Source organism: Peromyscus maniculatus, chromosome 19 (genome assembly GCF_049852395.1).
Source record: "Peromyscus maniculatus bairdii isolate BWxNUB_F1_BW_parent chromosome 19, HU_Pman_BW_mat_3.1, whole genome shotgun sequence".
Taxonomy (NCBI): domain Eukaryota; kingdom Metazoa; phylum Chordata; class Mammalia; order Rodentia; family Cricetidae; genus Peromyscus; species Peromyscus maniculatus.
The window spans coordinates 45,831,466-45,851,747 of NC_134870.1; the positions used below are offsets into that span (position 1 = coordinate 45,831,466).

At 44.8% G+C, this 20,282-nt stretch overlaps 1 protein-coding gene across 5 annotated transcripts in view; it reads right to left on the bottom strand.

Moving 5' to 3' along the window:
* Positions 1 to 1,304: 1,304 nt before the first annotated feature.
* Znf608 (zinc finger protein 608) overlaps positions 1,305 to 20,282 on the bottom strand; it is a 109,520-nt gene continuing 90,542 nt past the window's right edge. For 4 of the 5 annotated variants that reach the window (XM_016006918.3, XM_006988449.3, XM_042264302.2 and 1 more), the window contains 7 exons: positions 13,065 to 13,152; positions 10,148 to 12,602; positions 8,184 to 8,601; positions 7,441 to 7,613; positions 4,689 to 4,842; positions 2,657 to 2,738; positions 1,305 to 1,948 (listed from right to left, as the gene is read on the bottom strand). In XM_016006918.3, the coding sequence (XP_015862404.3) occupies positions 1,942 to 1,948; positions 2,657 to 2,738; positions 4,689 to 4,842; positions 7,441 to 7,613; positions 8,184 to 8,601; positions 10,148 to 12,602; positions 13,065 to 13,152 (3,377 nt within the window). In that variant the 3' untranslated portion in view covers positions 1,305 to 1,941. Of the gene's footprint in view, positions 1,949 to 2,652; positions 2,739 to 4,688; positions 4,843 to 7,440; positions 7,614 to 8,183; positions 8,602 to 10,147; positions 12,603 to 13,064; positions 13,153 to 20,282 lie in introns of those variants that run through there. The other variant, XM_076555272.1, reaches the window with a different exon arrangement.

A 20,282-nucleotide genomic window follows, 5' to 3' on the forward strand; every position in this document is an offset into this window, starting at 1 on the left:
GAAATTCCCAATGGCAGACTTCTGCACTGGCTTTTCCATCTCACCCAGTGCCTCTTCCCCACAAGTTTACATGAACCGCCTTCTCAGTCTTGTGACATCCTCCCAGACTATAATCAGCCTTACAGACTCCCACACATACACAGCATCCTTCACCTTTCATAGTATTTACCAGACAACCTACTATGTACATATATTTTATTGTATGTTTGCTCTGTTTACTAGGAAATGCAAGCTCTAGGGGTAGAAGACTTGTCTGCTTTGTTCATTGCAATCTATCGCAGCTTCGGATGGTGTAGGTAGTTCAACAGAAGAGGTGAGGAGGGAAGGTAAAAATTTGATATGAAATACTTCGGATGTCACTCCAGTGACAACTGATTGACTTTTTATATATTGTACTGTCCACATGTCATGAGATTTACATGTTTAGGCTGGGCATGGCGGTACAGGACACGCCTTTAATCCCAGTCAGTACTCGGAAGGCAGGGGCAGGCAGATGGGTCTCTGTAAGTTCAAAGCCAGCCTCGTCTACAGAGCGACTTTCAGGACAGCCAAGGCTATACAGAGAAACTCTTGTCTCAAAAAACAAAAACAGAGAAAACAAAAACAAACAAACACAAACACAAAAACAAAAAAAGATTTACATGTTTAGTATACTATTCCACCGGTGTCTACCAATTTGGGGTGCTATGTGTCCATGTCTAGACTAACGTCCTGCAAGTATGAACATATTCATAGAATTAAACATGGTGTTGGATTGTTATACTTGTGTGTCATTATGACGAGTTCATGTCTGTGTATTGTTGCCTGTGTACCATGTATGAAGATTTGGTATCTGTTGCCTTACATATTCATAGTATAAAGAGCTTCTTCTCTGGAAGGTAGACTCACTCCCACCAACGAGAAGTAACATCAGACACACAAGAAACCGTTATTTAAAAAAAAAACAAAACAAAACCTTTTTAATTCTGATTGCCAAATTATTTAAGGCAGGTATAAAAAAGGAAAGCATTCAATATACATTTTACATAAAATAAACTAGATTACAGCATAAAACAAGTAACCAGGCAATGGCGTTAAAGTCCTTCTCTTCTAAAACTGGATAATTGTAAACATTAAAGGAAAGAAAAGAAAAAAAAAAAAAAAAAGACCGCAGGGCTATTCAAGTAATAGAGCGATCACAGATGTCTCTGGTATGCAGGCTATTGGGTTATCTGCCATTCAAGATTATCAAAAAGTGACACCTCATTATTCACAGATGCTCACTATTTCCCCATCTTAATTTTTACATTATATATACAACACAGTTTTTGTGGTTCTGGCAACCCCATGCCTTCCAAAAGTATTTATTTCCACAATAAACAAGTACAAACGGTGACTACGGGAACATTTTACAGTGATGCGTCTCGAACGGGAGCCACCAATTAGACATCTAAATTGTACCAAGTGTCATCATCACAGTCGGCCTTTCTGAGGGGCTTTGTGGGAGGAGAGATGAAGGAGATGCAAGGTTCAGGCACACTGATACAGAACATTATTTATTTACAATTTAAAAGGAAAAGAATGTAAGCAGCCTGGTGTGGCTAACACTTTCAACATGACAAATACAGTTTTGTAGTTCCTTTACTGAGTGGTTTGCAACTTGGCAGCAGACCCTGTGTGTGCGAGCCTGGTTACTGTTACAAAAAAGTAAAGAATATATATATATATGTATATATATATATATGTATATATACAGATATGTATACGTATATATATATATAAAACAGAAGTTTAATTACAGCAACATTTGTTACTCTGTGATAAAATCTGTAATTTACAAAATGAAATGACTGGTTTTTGCCTGCCATTAAGGCATTTCAAATTAACACCATGGAACTGATGTCTATATAAAGCGCTTCCCCATGTGATCCAGTCACATGCCACCGGACACTTCCGATTCCGTTATTCTCTGAAAAAGAAGAGCACACCTTAGCATCAAGTTCTGTCAACATTTGACAGGAAAATCTAAAGACAGTGAGACTGAAAGGCTTCCTTTATAGTTAGTTCTATTTTATTTGTGGAACTCCCAAGGAAACGAAGAAACACAAAGTAATGAGCTACATTTTGAGAGAGCATTCATTTTATATTGATAATCTTTTAAATTTATTTGTCCATCTTAGGAGAGCTTGAAGAGTAACTTATAATGCTAAAAACACCAGGAAACAAATGTCACCTTCAGCATTATAATAACTCATTTCTCCATTTGCAACTTTATTTTTAAGTACAATAAAATGAAGGGATTTGGTCTTGGTATTTTATTGTATAATGCTGAGGCTAGAACCTAGGACTTTGGGCATGCTAGTCAAGTACTAACCCAATGAGCTACACTAGCCCTGTGAATACTGTTAACAAAACTGTAGGGATAACCTTTCCTTAGAACCTAAGGATGTCACTCTCACCTTAAGATTAAAAAAATAATCATTGTAATTTTCTTACTGATGTACACCACCTATACAGAATGAGGCTCATGGAATCTAAGTCCCACGTGAAGCATACTGCCATAATATGTTCGTTCATTACAATAAAACCAACACAAGGAATCAAGTTTTTCATTTTCGAAGCGGGTCTCCTCTGCCTTGCAAGCATCAGCACTAATTCAGGTGTTGAGAATATTTACCTTCTCTGTGCAGGAAACATTCCTGATGCAGATGCCTGGGCAGCCACCTGCTGGGAGGCAACAAGGGCGGCAGAGGTCAAGCCTAGTGGGAAGAAAACACAGGGTTTCCATGATGTAAAGAGCACAGAGCCAGTAGCAGTGATTCGTGCTTTCCTGACCGTTCATGTGAAATGCTTCACGTGGCTAGGGCAGACTGCAAACCATCCAGTGTAGCCACTCTCTGCGCCTTCACTGAGTACTCGGTGGTTTTCTTAAGAGCTGTTCAGAGGATGTAGCCTTCCATCCCACCGGCTCTGCGAGGTGCTAAGTGTTTGCCTGTATTCTTGAATAGGAAACTCAAGACAAACAACAGGTGGTAACTAACAACAGGAAGCAGAAGCCGGTGGGCTACAGAAGCAACATGCTAGTTTGCTTAGAAAGCTTTCACAATGACTGCTGACACTGTTACATTTTCCCCAGTCACTTAAATGTGATGCATCCCATAAAGTACATGGGACGAATCAAACAAATTCCCAAAGACCTGCACTTTCCTGAGTCTAAAGCAACTTAAGAAAAAATAGTCCTAATCTATATGACAAAGGAAGCAGAGATCTGAACAGCTGCAAATAAAGAAGCATCTGAATTCCACAGGATATGCTCCCCGGGGAAATAGGCATGGTAGTGCATGCTGGTAATTCCCAAGGCAAAGTTCAAGGCTAGCCTCAGACCTTCCTGGACTGATGCTATCCAAAAAAAATAAAAAAAAAAAATAATAAAAATAAAAATAAAAAAAAATCCTGAGGAAAACACAGTAAACAATGCAAACAGGAAGATTTTTCTCTCCTTCCATGGTTTTTCATTTGGATATGGTTTCTTTTTCCAAGGACAATTTGAGACATTACAACAACATACAAAAATGATGAGATACTTGCTCTGCTCACATGTACTGCTCTACATCTGTGTTGTGTTACGGAATTCATTTCCCTTCCGTGTTCTCCTTACACTTGGCGATTCGGGAGATCGATCTATCTGTCTGCCAGTCTGTCAGTCTATCTATCACATCATCTATCTATGCACTTTCTTTTAACCCCAAGTAACAAATGAATACCGAAGCCCAATTCCTTTGCACTCCCTGCATTCGGAACCGTTTTCCAACGTCATCTTGCTAAGTCTTTGGCCTTTGCTATCACTGAATTGCCTCTACCCTGCAAAGATCCCATGTTGAGGCCCAGATTCCCAGTTTGATTGCATTTGGACTCAAGATTTACACGGAAGTAATTAAATTGGGGTCCTAAGGGCCACATACTGATCTGATGGCTTAAATGTTCTTGTAGGGACAAATTTCAGGAGTCTTGCTTCCCTGCATGCCCTGTAAAGAAAGAGTAGTTAGCCCCTCCCTCACACTACTAAGAAAGGCCTCACTCACCAGGCTCTCCAGCTACAACTTTCAGAACTGTGACAAAATAGAGACAGCTATGACACCTTATGAGGTGACAGAGATTGGACAGGTAAGATGTGATCACCTCCCATATTGTGACTGTTCTCTCTCTCTCTCTCTCTCTCTCTCTCTCTCTCTCTCTCTCTCTCTCTTAGGTTTAGTTCCATCAGTGAAAGGACATGAAGCACCCTTCCATTGGGCAATGAAATGTTAGTCCTGGTCATCCTGGTTGCTTATATGGAAAATGGGCAATTTAAAAGAAATGGAGATATCAGAATAAATGATTTTACCAAAGCCACCTACCATGGCTCTATTTTCTCTACCGTTTCCCTGAAGTAGCTATCTGATTTTCTGATTGTTTTATTTGATGCCCCAGACACTGGCTTGCCACCCTCTGTTGGCGAGATAACATCTCCCAGCGACAATTATTAAGTGGTAGTCACCTCAAGTCTCAATAGACTACAGACAGCCTGAAGTGTGTCTCTCAGGAATACTAAGAAATAAGTGTCAGGAAGCGTCCCCACAGCTAGTGCTAGTCAAAAGTTCAATGTTTTCATTTTAAATTAGTGACAGGAAGTCATAGCAACTGTTAGCCAAATGTGATGAGCTGCTGACCTTGGAAAGGGTCATATTGACCGGGAATGAGAGGGTAGCCCATGCCCACATGGGTGTGGTGGTGAGTGTGCAGGTGCCGCTGGCCGAAGGGAGAGTGCCGATCCCGGTCCCGCTCTGCCTCGCGTTCCCGCTCCGTGGAAGCTTTTTCTACGGGCTGAGAAGAGAAACGCCCTCCTTTAATTCCTGTAGTAGAGACTTATCAGAAGCACCAAAGCACCTCTCCCCCTACAGCCCCGATACTTCATTCAGGCCATTGAGTAGATACAGACTTAAAACCCTGTACCAGTGGAAGATAGTTTCAAAGGATACGTGTTTGTTTTAAATGGACCCGAGTTCACAATAGAGAACCGACCAAAGTAAGCTAAATGGCACCAATGTTTTCTGCAAATAATTCCTAAAAATGACCTCAAGATTCACTTCTCAAAACTGCTCATTAGAATCCACTTGGTGTCTTTCAGGAACAATTTTTATACACATTTTTTTTTTTTTTTTTTTTTTTTTTTTTTTTTTTTTTTGGTTTTTCGAGACAGGGTTTCTCTGTGTAGCTTTGCGCCTTTCCTGGAGCTCACTTGGTAGCCCAGGCTGGCCTCGAACTCACAGAGATCCGCCTGGCTCTGCCTGCCGAGTGCTGGGATTAAAGGCGTGCGCCACCACCGCCTGGCTATACATAAATTTTTTAAAAGGAGTTTTTGAGACTATTCTTAAAGGTTAAGTTTTCTAATTATATTTTTATTTATATTTTCTGGAGGGGAATTTAGTTGGGCATGGTGGTACACACCTTTGGTTCCACAATTCTGGAGGCAGAGGCAGGTGGATCTCTGTGAGTTCGAGGCCAGCCTGGTCAACAGAGTGAGTTCCAGGACACCAAAACTACACAGAGAAATCCTGTCTCCAAAAAAAAAAAGTGTCCATTGTGTTCCTACAAAAATACACACCCAAATTCAAGTTTATACAATAATACACACTACTTGTTCACACAACACACAAAATTTAATCACTTTATACTTCTCTTTTCTGACTGTATTCATGAGCTTCACTTCTGTGATTTAGCTAGCCAGATCAAAAATGTAATGAAGGAAACTGGCAAACTAAAAATATTAAGATTTGTTTAGTCAGCATTATTCCCTAAACAGTGCAGTAAGAACTCTTATGTAGCACTTTCCTTGTATTAGACACTTGGAGGGAATCTGCAAATAACTGAAAATACAGGATGAATGTAGGTTTATAGTCAAATACCGTGTTATTGTTTTAGAAAGGAGAATGGGGTATCTCCAGATTTGGTTCTTCCCGAGAGGCTCAAGAAGCAGTCCCCTGCACATTCTGAGGCAGGCAGACTCAACAGGAAACCACTGTCCTGCCCACATTCCAGATTCTTCATTTCTGAGAAGGCATCAGAAATGTCAGCTCTTCCACATGAGCGCAGGCTAAGGACTGTGTCTCTGACACATTTCTCCCTTTAGACCCTAGCTCTCCTTTAGATCCTGCTCTAGGCCCTCTCACTGGAACAAAGTCTGTGTAGGTACTGAAAGGAGGAATTACAAAAAAAGGTTCATGCATGGATCACCTTTTTTAGTTTCTGTGTAGTGGCTGTGTTCAAATTGCAAACACTATTTTAACCATTCCACACCCCTTGGCTTTCCTAACTAGGAACCATCGCTTTTCTCTGGTCTCTTTATGCACAGTCTTTAGGACCAGCAGTCGTCCTTTTGCTGGGAGAGCCTCTTTTACAACGACAGTTTTTGTATTCCTTCTGTGGAATGACAAGGACAGGAGAATGCATCAAGGCCAATAGGCAGCAGATGCAGCCTTGTTCCCCAGCCAAGTGACTCAGGCTTGCACAAGACTCAAATCAATGTCTGAAGAAAACTAATCGTCATTGTGCGCCACGGACCCTCAGCATTACTCCACATGAGCAGAATTCTGACTGAGTATGGACCATGTGAATACCCAGGTCGACAGAAGGATCTGAAACTTCAGGTCTACTGAGGTTAGGCTAGCCCGGGGGGCAGGGGTGACGTCTGTCTGGTCACCTTTATTTATGTACATACTTATACACATGAGGAGCTAGACAGACTGTCTAGATTGGGTTTCTTGTCCCATCAACCACTGTCATGGAATTAGATGCTGCATTTGCTACTGTCTTAACAGGAAGCAAGTCTTTTAAGTTTTACAAGAAAACTTGGACTTTTTTGAAAGTTGTTTCTGAGGAAAACATTCATTTGTTTGTTTTTACTTTGTATCTCTGTTGTTTGTTTTTCAGGCTAGGGATGTCACCTGGCACATGATAGGTAAGTGCTCTCCCACTGAGCTGCAACCCCCATCCTTAAGAAAACATTTTGCAAAAGCTCAATTTGTCTAATAGGTCAACAGTTAGTGGCTTCTGAACCACTTGGTTAACGAGGATGGTGTAAAATGGTACTTCCTTTCCTAATGTCTTAACAACTAACATTTAACACAAGAAGTCACTATAAATTTAAATGTCCCCCTGCACACCTTCTCCCGGGTAAGCAAAGAACACCATCCTTTCGCGACAGAAAGGCTCCCCACTCTCACAAAGGCTTCAATGACATTTTTCCCTCCTGCGTGACCACATCTTCTATTTCCACATTCCATTCTTTGTGTATCGGAATAGAAGAGCATCCTGAAATCCCAGCTGGGTTCCTAAACCATTGCTCTTTCAAGACTGTTCTGTTGCTTGTCCCCCTGTCCCCCCCAAACATGGCCTTTTAACTACCAACAAAAGGAGGCTTACAGCAGGGGACTTGCTGCGGTATTGGTTGGCGTGATGTTGGAGCAGGTCCAGGGCTTTGGCTTCACTGGCTGTTTTTGTGTTGATGCTGGGGCTGGTATTGACTTTCTCTGCCTCTTCTCTCCCAGACATCTTCCCATAAACAGGATAATGAAATCCTGGAGAGAGATAGGCCCCTGCAGATAAACAAGAAATGTCACATCGTGTTACAGGCTACATCTTAAAAACAAAAATCAGCTGGATTACATGAGTTTTGGGTACGAGTCAGACATCTTAAAATAAGGGGTTGCATTAAGAACGGGCTACATCATTGTTTATCTGTGTCTAGGTGCCCTGATCTTCTTCTCTGGTTAATTCATCCTGATGAACGGAGGATATAAACAGAATTGAGCTTACAGCTACTTCATCCATTTATGTGTCCGCTTAAGTGAAAGAAACAGTAACTATAATGATTATGACAGTAAGTGCTTAGAATATTTCCACAGGCAATAAAGTATCTGTCAGTCTAAACGTCTACAGTAAGCCATCAGGAACTATGGAAGCTAGAGCCTGAGGACTCTTGACATTTCATTACAAAATATAAAAATCTCACATCAAATCAGTTTCGTCTTTGGGACTTTAAGTAGCATTAAAAACAAGCAAAACAAATGTCATTCCCGAAGCTTCTAATTTATCTTCAGTTGTTAATAGCTATCATTTGCACACAGCCTCTTCCCTCCAATGTAGTTAGAACCCACGACACGTACCAGGGTAACTGTGCATTAAGACAGGAGAGACAGCCCGGTATGCAGGGTGGCTGGGGTCATACATCTGTGGGTAAGGATAAGCATGCAAGTACTGTATGTACGATTGATGCTGACTCATGGGTGAGGACACAGCCACTCTTGTCCCCCGAGAGTCCTTCCAGTTCACCGGAGTCTTTCGATCATCATTCTTCAGCTTGCTCTCCTCCACTGACTGAGAATCAGGGCGCTTGGCCTCTTTGGGTTCCTCTTTGATGTTTGTTAAGGACACAGGAAGGCTGGCCACACCGCTCTCTTTGTTAGGCGTCTTTCTTGGACTGTCCTCTTTTAATTTCTTTTCTCTGTCAAGTTCTTCTGGCTTTTGTTGATCTAGATACTTGGGCTGGTATACATAATGATGCCATGTCCGTGAATCTGGATCCTGGTTTTAAAATAAAGATCGGTCTTAAAATCCCGTTGCTTACAAAGCAAACCCGTTCATTTACAGCACTACTGACTAGGATTCCTTACTCGGTTAACACGGGCTGCTCCCCCTACTCTGATAAAGTGATAATGCCCGAGGTAGGCTTCATCATCAATCCTGGTACCACAGGCTAAACCAAATGCTTTTAAAGTTCAGCCAACACCAAGGTCTCATGGCAGCTGGGTTAAAGAGCTGGGACCTTAAATAGTATCAGACCCTAAATACCAGACATATTTAATTCAGTCTTCACTTTCCTTTTATTGTCTCACACAGCGAAAGGGGATTACAAAAACTCTATCTCAAGCTAATAATAGAAAATTTAAGAAATTACTACAGTTATTGATATCAGTTAGAAGGAAAAACAAAAAACACGTGGTATCCTAACACATTTTCTTCATTGACTACAGCTGAAGCTTGCTATGCTGGCTGGCTTCTCATTAATATGCTAACATCTTAAAGCCAAAAAATATCAAATTAATGGCACGTATTATGATTTATTTATTAGAAGACAAACCCAATGATAAGCCCTCCCAAGTTGTCTTGTTCTACTGCAACCCTGGGAAACAGGAGCCTGATTTAGAGTTGAGGGGGGGGGGGCATGGAACCGAAGATCCAAAGGGCCTTGATGACTCTGCACACTCATGGTGTAAACCCCCTCGGGGTTCAAGTCTTGAATGAGACTTTGAAATTGGTCCTCAGTCCCAACTTTGGCCGGAGATGTACATAGCAGTAAGAGCTCTTGTTCTGACTCACTAGGGGGCAAGCACAGGGAGTTAAGTTGGGGTGCTGGTGCTGGGGAATACCAGAATGAATGCTCACAGGGTAGCATTGAGTCACGGGGACAGCACTGCACATCTACGGTTTCATGGTGACCACATGTCACGTGTTCTTAGGCTGGCTGGAGGAACTGCTGAGACCTATCACCTGCAGCTCCAGACCCCTTGAAAACCCACAGCCCAAGAGTTCTACTTTGGGTTCTAAAGAGAACAGAAAACAGAAATCTCGGTATCTGAGACCCTTTACGAGAGATACCTGCGGCACAAACTTTGTTCAATGATGAGTGGGAAGTGGGAACTCAGGGACCCTGGTTTAAAAATCTTAGAAGACGCTGACAGAAATGTGGTATATAAAAAGAATGAGTGCTTTAGAGGAAGGATATGAAACCTCAGAGTTCCAGAGATTTCAGAGGCCCTTTAGTGAAATACCTTCACCTTGAGCTCATGAAGAAATCAAGAATCCTCATCGGAGTTACCGACTTAGGAAACCCACGCAGGGCACAAGCCCAGAGTTCCTTCACACACTAAGACAGGTAAACAGTGGGGAATGGACATTTTAGAGTTGTGCAGGAACTCCCAGGGATCTTTGAGGATATTTTTCAAGAGCAGAGGAAAAGCCCGTGATGATGGTTTCCTCCCAATGTAAGATGTCTAGCAAGATCAAGCCCAAGACATGTGCACAGCTCAGACTGCTCCCTGGCTGGTGGGGCCACACTCCACAATCTTACTTGTTTAAATCTCGAGGTTGGGTCTACACCTGTCTGCTTCATAGAGTCCATGACAGACTTCATTTCTACAGCCTCCTTAATAAGCTGGTGGTTTTCCATCTGCTTAGCTTTGAAGCTGTCGGCCTGAAGCTGCTGCTGGTGACTGGAGAGAAGCTGTGATTTACCTGTCTCCTCAGGTTTATTAGGCACTGATGGCCCTAGTTTAGAATGGTTTTTGTTAGGCTCCGGAGTGGAGGGAGCTTTTGAGATTGTGGCCGATGGCATGTTTTTCTGTTTAGGGTCCTCCTTGCCCAGTTCTTTCAAGGGGAGTTCAACCTTTCTTTCACAGTCCCCTCTCCCACTCTGGGCCATTTTCTGCTCAGCCAGCCTCTGGTCCTCATAGTACTTCTCATACTGCTGTCTGTAGGCAGGGCTGGTGGCCATCAGCGATTTCTGGTCCATATAGAGCCCGTAGGCATACTGGCCATAATAAAGTGACTGAGCCAGGGCGGGGTGTCTCTGCGTGATGACAGACTGGTGTTGAGGCTGCAGGGATGGAGAGCTGAGGTCCACTTTCTTAGAATCTAACTGCTCGGCCTTGTCTTTCTTCTCTGCATCTTCCTCCGACTCCTTCTTGATCTTCATGCCCTGCGCGCTCCCGCCATTCCCCGCCGTGGGGGCACCGACGGGTCCAGGGTGCATGTAACTCGGGGAATAATAAGGCTCGTAGCCATGGTAATAGGGAGAATGGGACTCTTTCAGCTGAGATGACTGTGCTGAAGTTGAAGAATGCCCTTTCACGACACCGTCTTTATTAGAAATGATATCTGATGGGGAACTGGCCTTTGACCTCATGCCCTCTGACCTGCTGTCAGAACCACCATCGTCGGCAGCATCCGATATGTCCGAGTAGGCCGGGCTGCTGGTCTTGGCCGCTGAGCTCTCGGCCCCGTTCTGTGTCAACACATGCAGGGGGACCATGGGCGCCTGCCCGTTCACCAGGGTGCTGCATTCCATCCGGGAGGCACTCCCGATGGAAGGGCTGGGGGCATTGTCCGTGAACGTGTAAACCTTATCGGCCTCGGCTTTGATGCTGGCCATGCGGCTCTCCTGAGACTCCGACAAGCCGTTCGCCAGCCCTTCGCTCTTACTGAGATGGTCCTTTAAAAAATGCCCGGACAAATCCTTGGCGGCCGCCTTGGGGTCCTCCAGCTTCCCCAGTTTAGCATCCATTTTGGGACCGCCAGCCTCTTTCCCGTCTTTGTCTTTTAGCTTCCGCTTCTCCTTTTTCTTTTTGTCCTTGAGTGACACCAGAGCGGGGTTCACGGTGATGGGCTCCCCCATAATCGTGGGCTTTGGTTGAATAGGTTTCAATGGAGGGCTCTTTGGTGTAGCCTGGACCACCGTGGTCGTGAGGGAGGGCAGTCCAGGGATGGTCCCCGTGGTGGTGGACGTGAAGGCTGCAGTCGGGATGGCAATCAGCTGCGGGGGCGTCGGGGCTGGGGCAGGGGCGATGGGCCGGGCACTTTTCAGTTTAGAGAGGTTCTTGTCCAGTTTGCAATTGTTTGCTTTTTTGCCCTTTTCTTTATCCCCCAAACCTTTTTTGTCAATCAGTCCTTCGGCTTCCAGCTTGGGCATCTCGGCGGCTAGACTGCCGTCCGCGGCCGAACAATTGTCTAAGGTGGCTGTCATGTTGGAGATGACGGGCAGGTTGTTCAGTTCATTGTGAAGGCCCTTCTTTTTGCCAGCATTCTTCCCAGTTTTCGAACCCATCATAGAACCGGGGCCATTGCTCATGAGCTCTCTCTTGCCCTTGGGCGTCCCAGGGGGGTTCCCAGCCCCGGGGGATGCAGGCGCCTTCACCTGGTCATACGCTGACACACCTGTGCCTGGCTCACCGCAGTCGAGGGCCACGTTACTCAAGGCTTCCTCACAGTCCGAGATCTTGTCCTCGCTGTCCGGCTCGAACTCCAGCTTGTTTTCTGGGTCTAAGTGTGCATGTGCCTGGTGGTACCTCAGGCCGTTTATGTGCTTGTACTTTTTGTTGCAGTTTGGGTGGGGGCAATCGATTAACACTGGAGAGGAGCAGCCTTGGTCCAAAAATGTAGTCTCTGGTTTCCCTTGAGGGGTGGTAGGGGTGCTTCTGGAATTGGTGCGGACCCGTTTCCCGGGTTTACTGTCCTCGGAGCTGGAGTTCAGATCCAGCTCCATCGGGGGCTTGTTCTTTCTTTTGTTGGTAGCGCAAGGGCTGGCTTTGACGTCTTCTGCAGCGCAGTTTGGGGGTGTCCTCCGTCCACTGGCGTTGAGGCTGCCGCGCCTCCCTTTCCCATTGGCACCCCCTCTGTTCTTGCTCTGCAGCCCTCTGGACTCTGTGAAGCTGACCTCGGAGCCGGGGGCGGCAGCGGCAGACCTCGCTCTCTTCCCTCTGCCCCGGCCCCCTCGCATCTCCAGGTCACTCGTCGGGGATTCACAAAACCTAGGGAAGCAAGCAATGGGTGTCATAATGAGCATCTCCAAAAGAGCCAGGTGAGAATCCCAGGGACCCCAGGTAGCACAGAGCAGCCGCCACCTTGGCAGCTTGAGGGTGGGGTACAGCCAAGGGAAGGACATTCTATTTTTTGCACTGGTACATCGGCTGGAGACCAGGCTACTGAATGGATAATATTCGCCCACAGAGAATCTAAGGGCGGGCTTTCAGTCAGTTCAAATCCCCATTTTGAAAAAGAGAAGAAGAAAACAAAAGAGAGAAGGGAGTGAGTGAGAGGACCAGAGCTCAGATAGGAAAGAAAGCCGCATCTGCGCGTCACTGGCTCATTTCTCCTTTGCCTGGTTTTAATTACAGGAAGAGTTTTCTATATTCTTCATTTCTTCCTATAGTTTCTTTGCAGACACGGGAAGGGGGAGGGAGAGGAAGGAGCAAAAAAAAAGAGGCACCCACCTAGGAGGGGCCCAGTCGTGCTTCGTGCAGTCTAGTAGGGTCCCCACATACGTTTTGTTCCTCCACGTGACATTGACCACTAGGACACCTGTAGGGGACAGTGGTGGGGTTACAGGGGAGCACATTTAACACCTATTACTTTATTTCCACTTCATTTGTTGTTATTATTTTTACCAGCAAAGTTCTATTTTCATATGGCTTTCAAAAGCTGTGGTTTGCATCCTTCCCCTTTCTGGTTTCAGTGACCTCAAGTTAAAACCCACAGGAAATTGTGTGTGTGTGTGTGTGTGTGTGTGTGTGTGTGTGTGTGTGTTCGCGCGCATGCGCGCATTCACGACCGTGGTGCAAAAGGGTGAGAGTGTGTGAGGGTGTGATCAAGATATTGCTGACAGAAGGAAGTGGTTTTTGCCATGTCCTGCTGTAAAACAGTAACATTCACCTCTTAATTTTTCTATTATTACACATAATTGCTTTCGTTTGGCAGGCTGCCAACGTAAACCAAGCCCGAGTTACCAGTGCTTAAGCCAGAGGATGACTGAAAGGAATCTGGTTTCCAATTCAACACTATAAAACAACGGTAACTTTTTTTTTTTTATTAAGAAAAGAAAAAAATCATTTGCAGATATGTAAAAATAGGCACGGCGGAAAAGGCAGGGCCTTGGGGGCAGCTGTGATTTCTTCTTTTTGACCCTCCCTACGTTAACTGTGTGAGACGGCCATCAGCCTCAGAAAGGGCTCTGTTTCACCGTTCTGTCTCGTCTCCGAGGCTCTTAAAATAGCTCTCTTAAGAAAATAAGTGTGCACAACACATTTGCTCTTGGGGTTATCGTCAGTCAACTTTGGTAAGCATTTGCTACAGAGGATTAGAAGAGAACACTCAAAACCAACACACGTGTTTCCGTCCAACCAGCCTGCTTTTCCTCCGCCGCCGCCGCCACCCTGCAGACACTTTAGTTCAGCACTGCGTCTGTGAATTACTAAACTTAAGTGTGCTTAGTATGCTAAATATCACCGAGGAACAACATGTAACACCCTGCTTGTTTCTCTGGAGGACAAGTGCCACTTTAAAAAAGAAAAAAAAAATCACATCCTCAAAGCGTATGGTAAAGAAGCTGGACTCTGGGACATACACAAGAGTAAGGTAAATAAATGAAACATTTAAGTGAGCCTTTGCTCCTTTAAGTGCCTACCCTTCCGCCCTCAGAGACCATCCCTCCAAGTCTTTGCTGGCTGACTTGCTCACTTACACTAGCGACCATCTTGAGAAGCTCACAAAGCAAGACTCTTCTTCCTGGGGAGCCCTTCTACAGCGGGTAAAATATCTGAACTGCTGGGACCGAAGTACTGGGTAAAGGAGGTTTTTCCTCTCAAAAGTCTCAGAAGGAGATTTTGAAATGGTTTCCCATATGGTCGGGGGCTGCTAGCAGTTACGCGACAGCTGAATTTACTCACTATAAATTCCGCCTCCTATTGTAGCAGTAGTCCAGCTCAGGGGAAGAAAAGCTAAAAGGAACTGCAAGCATTGCCTAAAATCATGCTTGATTCCTTTGACTCCCCCCCCCTCCCCCTCCCCGGGGGAGGGGAGTTTTTAACCATCGAGTATGAAAAAATCCCATTGTGATGAGAATCAATAGTAATTAGGCATTCGGTCCAAAATTGCACAAGACAGAACAATCGGAAAGGCTTCTTTATGAGCACATCCCTTCAGGAAAGAGGGGTGGGGCGCGGAGGAGAGGGGCACACTGAGCTGGCTTTCTCATCATCTGCTCTCTGGGGCACCGTGTGTGGTGTCAGAGACCTCTGCAGCTGCTTAAAATTCTTTAGCATGTCAGCTATATTTACAGTGCAGGAATGTATCTGTATTGCCAGAAGGTTACTGCATTTTAGCTTCAGAGGCAATAGGCTGAAATCACTGCGTTCCAGAGTCCCTGATGTAGCACAAATGTATAATTAAAATTGCTTGAAAGGAAACATGAAAGAAAACAACAAACCCTCCATTCTTGCAGTAATAAAATTAAAAACAGGAAAAGTCTGCACAGACACTTAACATTTGTCTGCAGTGAAAGGCTTTTGTTACTGCTTCTCCCCTAAGGGTTTCGCGTTTCCAGCAAACGCGGGCCGCCGATTGGCCAGGGCCTGCGGCGAACGCTCGCGTCTGATTGGCTGGCCCGATGCAGCTGGCCAGAGCGCAGGATGACAAAGCAAGGAGAAAAGGCGGCCAGGAGGAAGGATGCTCCCTGCCGAGGGAGACCTGAAGCATCGCCAGAGCCCCCACCAAGGCTCTGGAAATTGGAAGCAACCCCCCAAGCCCCATGATACCCACCACAGGGCTGCACACAGCCAACAGGCCAGCCCTCACAGCCAAAGCTACCGCCTCAAGCCAGGCCACGGTAACTGGGCCAAAAAGAAGGAAGGGACTCAGCACAAGCCATCAATCAGTGGTTATCTTGGGCCACAGGTTGAAACGGTCACAAAGACCGAACTGCAGTTGCAACTTCCACACCAAAAAAAAAAAAAAAAACAAACAGTTCACATCTGCGACTGCTTAGAAACCGCGTAGGCCACGTTGTTGTTTGTACTGGAAGGAGGAAAATTCTGGAAAGAAAAGCTTGCTTTCAGCTTAAGGGAACCGAAATAAAGTCACCCTAATTTTTCTAGATGCACTCTGAATTTAAAATGCTCAAAACAAATGCTCCACTCCCAGGAAGGCTGTTTTGGGGTTTGTTTTTTTGTTTTTAATTCTTTTTTTTTTTTTTTAACCAGTCTCCCCAAGCAGTGCTAATTAGATTCATGGGCCTGTGGTGGTCTATCTTGTGCAAGCCTCTTCCGAGGGCCACAGTAGTTACATCTGCTTGGAATGCACAGTGACTATAGACCCTCAGTTGAGGCTCTGCATTGGAGGAGAGGTTAAGGCATCTTCCTCTGTGAACTGCAACGTAGGGTTTTTGTTTTTTTTGTAGGAGGTCCATGTTTAGAAAACGTGCTGTTGTGAAGGGTCAAGTAGGAAGTTTAGCTCTCAAGTGTAGAAATTGCTGGAGCGGTGCCACGGGCCTTTATTTCCAGCAGAGGCAGGTGAATCTCTGTGAGCTGGAGGCCAGCCTGGTCTACATAGCTAAAGGCTATACAGTGAGACCCTGTCTCGATGAATAAATCAAGTCTATAATTTTTTTTATTATTTTGATAAAATTATAAATTTCAAGTGTTTTGTACCCCAAGGCCATATAACGCATAACTTTCTAAAGGCATAGTGAGTGATATAAATCAGATGAAAGTTAGTCCTCAGAAAGTACAGATTTGAATTTTATAACCCCAGGCTTAAAGTTATGTTTCTCTCTAAATAAATTAGACATACACAGGCATTAGTTCCCAGAAGGTTTGTGTCTTCAAGCATACTTATTCTCCTGGATCTCTCTCGCGCCTGTGAGTTAGGAGCCGGGTCTCTCTCTGCAAGCCCTTTTGATGTTTATAAGAACAAGGATCTCACTGGGCTTATTGCCCTTCCCTTTCGAACAAGGCTATTTGAGAAATACCTGGGGCCTATTACTGCTAATCCTAAGTAAATAGAAAAAAATTTACAAGAAAGGACTGGGAAGCTCACCTACATGATTTTCTTTTTCATATTGCTGACACTTTGTCCCAGATACTGGAACACACACACATACACACACACACACACACACACACACACACACACACACACACACACACACACACACACACACGGGCTTCATAAAGATTCATGCTCGATTTCCTACTCAGACCCATCAAGCATTGGCTATGTATCTATTTGGTGCTACTGAATCATACTTTGTTGGAAATTCTGTTCAGCTTTTCACGTAAAGGGTCTACAGTCTTACCATCAGGAGAGACATGCATCACAATCTGGAAGTAAAATTTGCATATTAGCTGTACTTACAGAGTGGGCTCTTTGTTAGACTAGACCAATCTCACATTAGATGAGAGACTGGATGTGATGCTCTTGGTTCCTGCTCTGTCCTCATGCCCTGCTCAGAAGAATGTCTTAGACCAGTGAGCTCTCACACCAGTAATCCTAAACCTGACCTCATATCACTAAATTAGTGATGGTACCTGATGCAGAGGCAACCAGACACATTCATGCCAGGAATCTGGGTTAGTAATGTGGAAACTTAGAAATGATGATACAAAGAGAAGCCTAAAGATCTATGTTAACTAAGAGAACCAGGATGGGCAAGAGCTTCAAAGACGTAACAGCTAAGAGATGAGATAAAGATGCCAAGTGTTGGCACAATACCTCAATGTGTGTGTGTGTGTTCGTGAGCACACGAGAGAGCACGTGTGCATGAGCACATGCACAAACATGTGTCCCCTTTTTCTCTAGTCTTATCACAAGCAGAGGACTCTATCAGGGACCCACTCAAGGGCTACCTGGCTACTACGCAGACATCTTGTTATACAATTATTCCTTGTCTTACACCACACATCTGTCTATGAGTGCCTGGTCCATGTTTCTGCCTTCGGAAACCCCGAAGAATCATTCCCCTCACCCTCCACCCAAAGGCCCTGTTTCCTGGCACAGCAATACCAAATTGTCACTGTTTCTCCTCCAGCTTACACCCCCCTTTGTGCCTTCAGCCTCAAACAAGTCTCTTCAGCTGTTCTTCATGTCACGATTTAAAACAAATGTTAATTACATTTTCTTTGTTTGTGTGTGTATGTGTCTGTGTGTCTGTTCGTGCGTGTCTGTGTCTGTTCGTGCGTGCGTGCGTGCGTGCGTGCGTGCGTGCGTGCGTGCGTGCGTGCGTGCATGCGTGCATGCATGCTCATGTACTTCCCTACCATGACACACATTTGGGGGTCAGGGAAAAACTTTTGAGAGTCAGTTCTCTCCCATGTGGGTCTGGGAGATCGAACTCACGTCGTCAGGCTTGGCTGCAGGCTCCTTTACCCACCCTGCTGTCTTGCTGGCCCTCACACCACGCTTTCAACTCCCCCAACGGAGGCTTGAGCACCTATGTAGAAATCCTCAAAGAGAGCTGAAATTCCTAATAAATTAGGACAAACTCCTGTGATAGCACCAGTCTATCTATAGACACGTGTCATGTTACCCTCCAAATCCGTTCTCTCTGGGGTCACTGTCTGGTCTCAAAACAGTTTCCCCCGTGATGGTGCCCACCAGCATCCGAGGTATTCCCTCTTTTCCTGGTTGATAGGGGGATTCTCTCTGCCTCCCTATCTGTCACTGTGATTGCGTTCTACATTCTATAAAAGGGCACAGCCAGTATGAACTGCTAGGACACATTCCTAGCAGTTCCTTTCTGTTGGCTGGAATAGAAAAGACTGAAGTGACCTTAAAAGGTACAAGCTCAAAGAGGCAAAGTCTCCCTTGGGTGGGACCTTGAGTCACAGGCAGCTTTCTGCTCACCAGGGATGCTCAGTCCTTGGGTGAGAAGTTCGTGCTGTGTTTGAATATGGCGAGGATGTGCGTCCTATCCTGACAGGATGTCCCTTTAACATTCCCTCCAATCATGTGCACATTGAGCTGGTCTTTCCCATCAGTCCCTTGTATTTGGTACGGTGTCTGCACACACAGTCCCCGAGAAGCAATGCACCTCAAGTCAAGTACGAGTTCACTTATCACTTTGGAACCTACACAACTCTCCACTCAGAGCCCTTGCCTTTTCTTGAGGTCTCATGGTTACTGTACTTTTTTCAGTAAGTGGAATCTCCTACTAGCTTGTAGATGACAGACTTCCTCTGTAGAGAGATTCTACTCCAAAGAGATTATTCATGTGGCTTATAAGTTACTATTTCTTATATTTGCGGAGCTGCTTCCTCAAGAACTGGGCCAATGCTGACTGCCCAGTGACTCTGCATAAATCTGTTTAAAGACTGTCTGAGTCTTAAAAGAGCCTCATCCTTGGGACTAAGAGCTTTGCCAAGCATTGTAAGTGCCGAATTTGAAATCATATGGTTTTTCTGAACTCTTCAGACTGCCACATCTGGGTGGACTTGGTGTGCACTCGGGCAGAAAACACAAACCTCATTCTAATAACACCAAACTGTAACCCATTTCTGCTATAATCCCCCTCCCCTATGGTTACACTTTCTTTCCTTTATTGTTTTTTTTTTTTCTAGAGAAACACCAATGATAATAGAAATGCCACTATTTCAGGTACCACATTACCCTAGTTGTGGCAATCGTGGCTTCCGCATGGGGTGGGGCTTATCATCATTCCTTTGTTCAGAATTTCTCTCCAAACAGATCCCTATTCTTTGAAGTACCATCCTGGAGCCGTTTCCAAAGCTGAAGCATCTTTATTCATGGTTCTGGCTTTAGACCGCTTTACCTTCAACTAGATGCTCTTTCAGAAGGCAAAGTTTATAATTATTTGAGAAATTTTTAAATTGACAACTAAGTTTATCCATAAAAATCCTGCCAGCCAAAGAGCAAAATGGCTTTCCTATTGTCTACACCAAGGATGTATGGTGCACCGGGCCAAGAAAAGTCAATGTTGTCACATGACCATGAAGCAGAGCTTTTTTTTTTTTTTTTTTTTTTTTTTTTTTTTTTTTTTTTTTTTTTTTTTTTTTTTAAAAAGGGAGCCCTACTGCTGGGCTGAATGTTTGAAGAGTCACTTTAACCACATCCTGTAATCAAACCATCTGGAACACAGTTCTGCGATTAGTCACCCTGAACATTGGGCTTTATCTGAACAAATAATGTATGGCAATGGCGCTTGCGAGATAGGGCAGGGCCGACAAAAGGAAGTATAATGAAATACTTTATGCCCTAGTGTGCTGCCACCCCCGTCGTAAACCCCAGAGACGCGCTGTTCTGGCGTTAATGTACTACCTTGTGAAAGCAGAAGGAACTTAACGATTAAATGACAGAAGGGCTAGCGTTTGCTGGTCTCCATGGATCTCTGTTGGTGGCTGGAAAATGCTGGCATCACCGTCCCTTTGTTAATTACAAGCTCTATATGACAATCCAGCATTACGTTTTGGTGCCATTTCCAGGGCATTAGAAGCAGGGCTCATTCATGGCAGAGTCGTTAGGGCTGTTTGCCCGGGGTTAACGCGGCTATCTAGACGTTTGTTTGAGCTCCTTCCTCTGAACACCACCATATGTAAGAACAACAACAACAACAACAAAAACAAACCCAATCAATACCGAAAAGCAAAGACTGGGCCTTGCTCTGATCTACTTTGTAAAAGATCAAGTAGCATCCCCCTGCC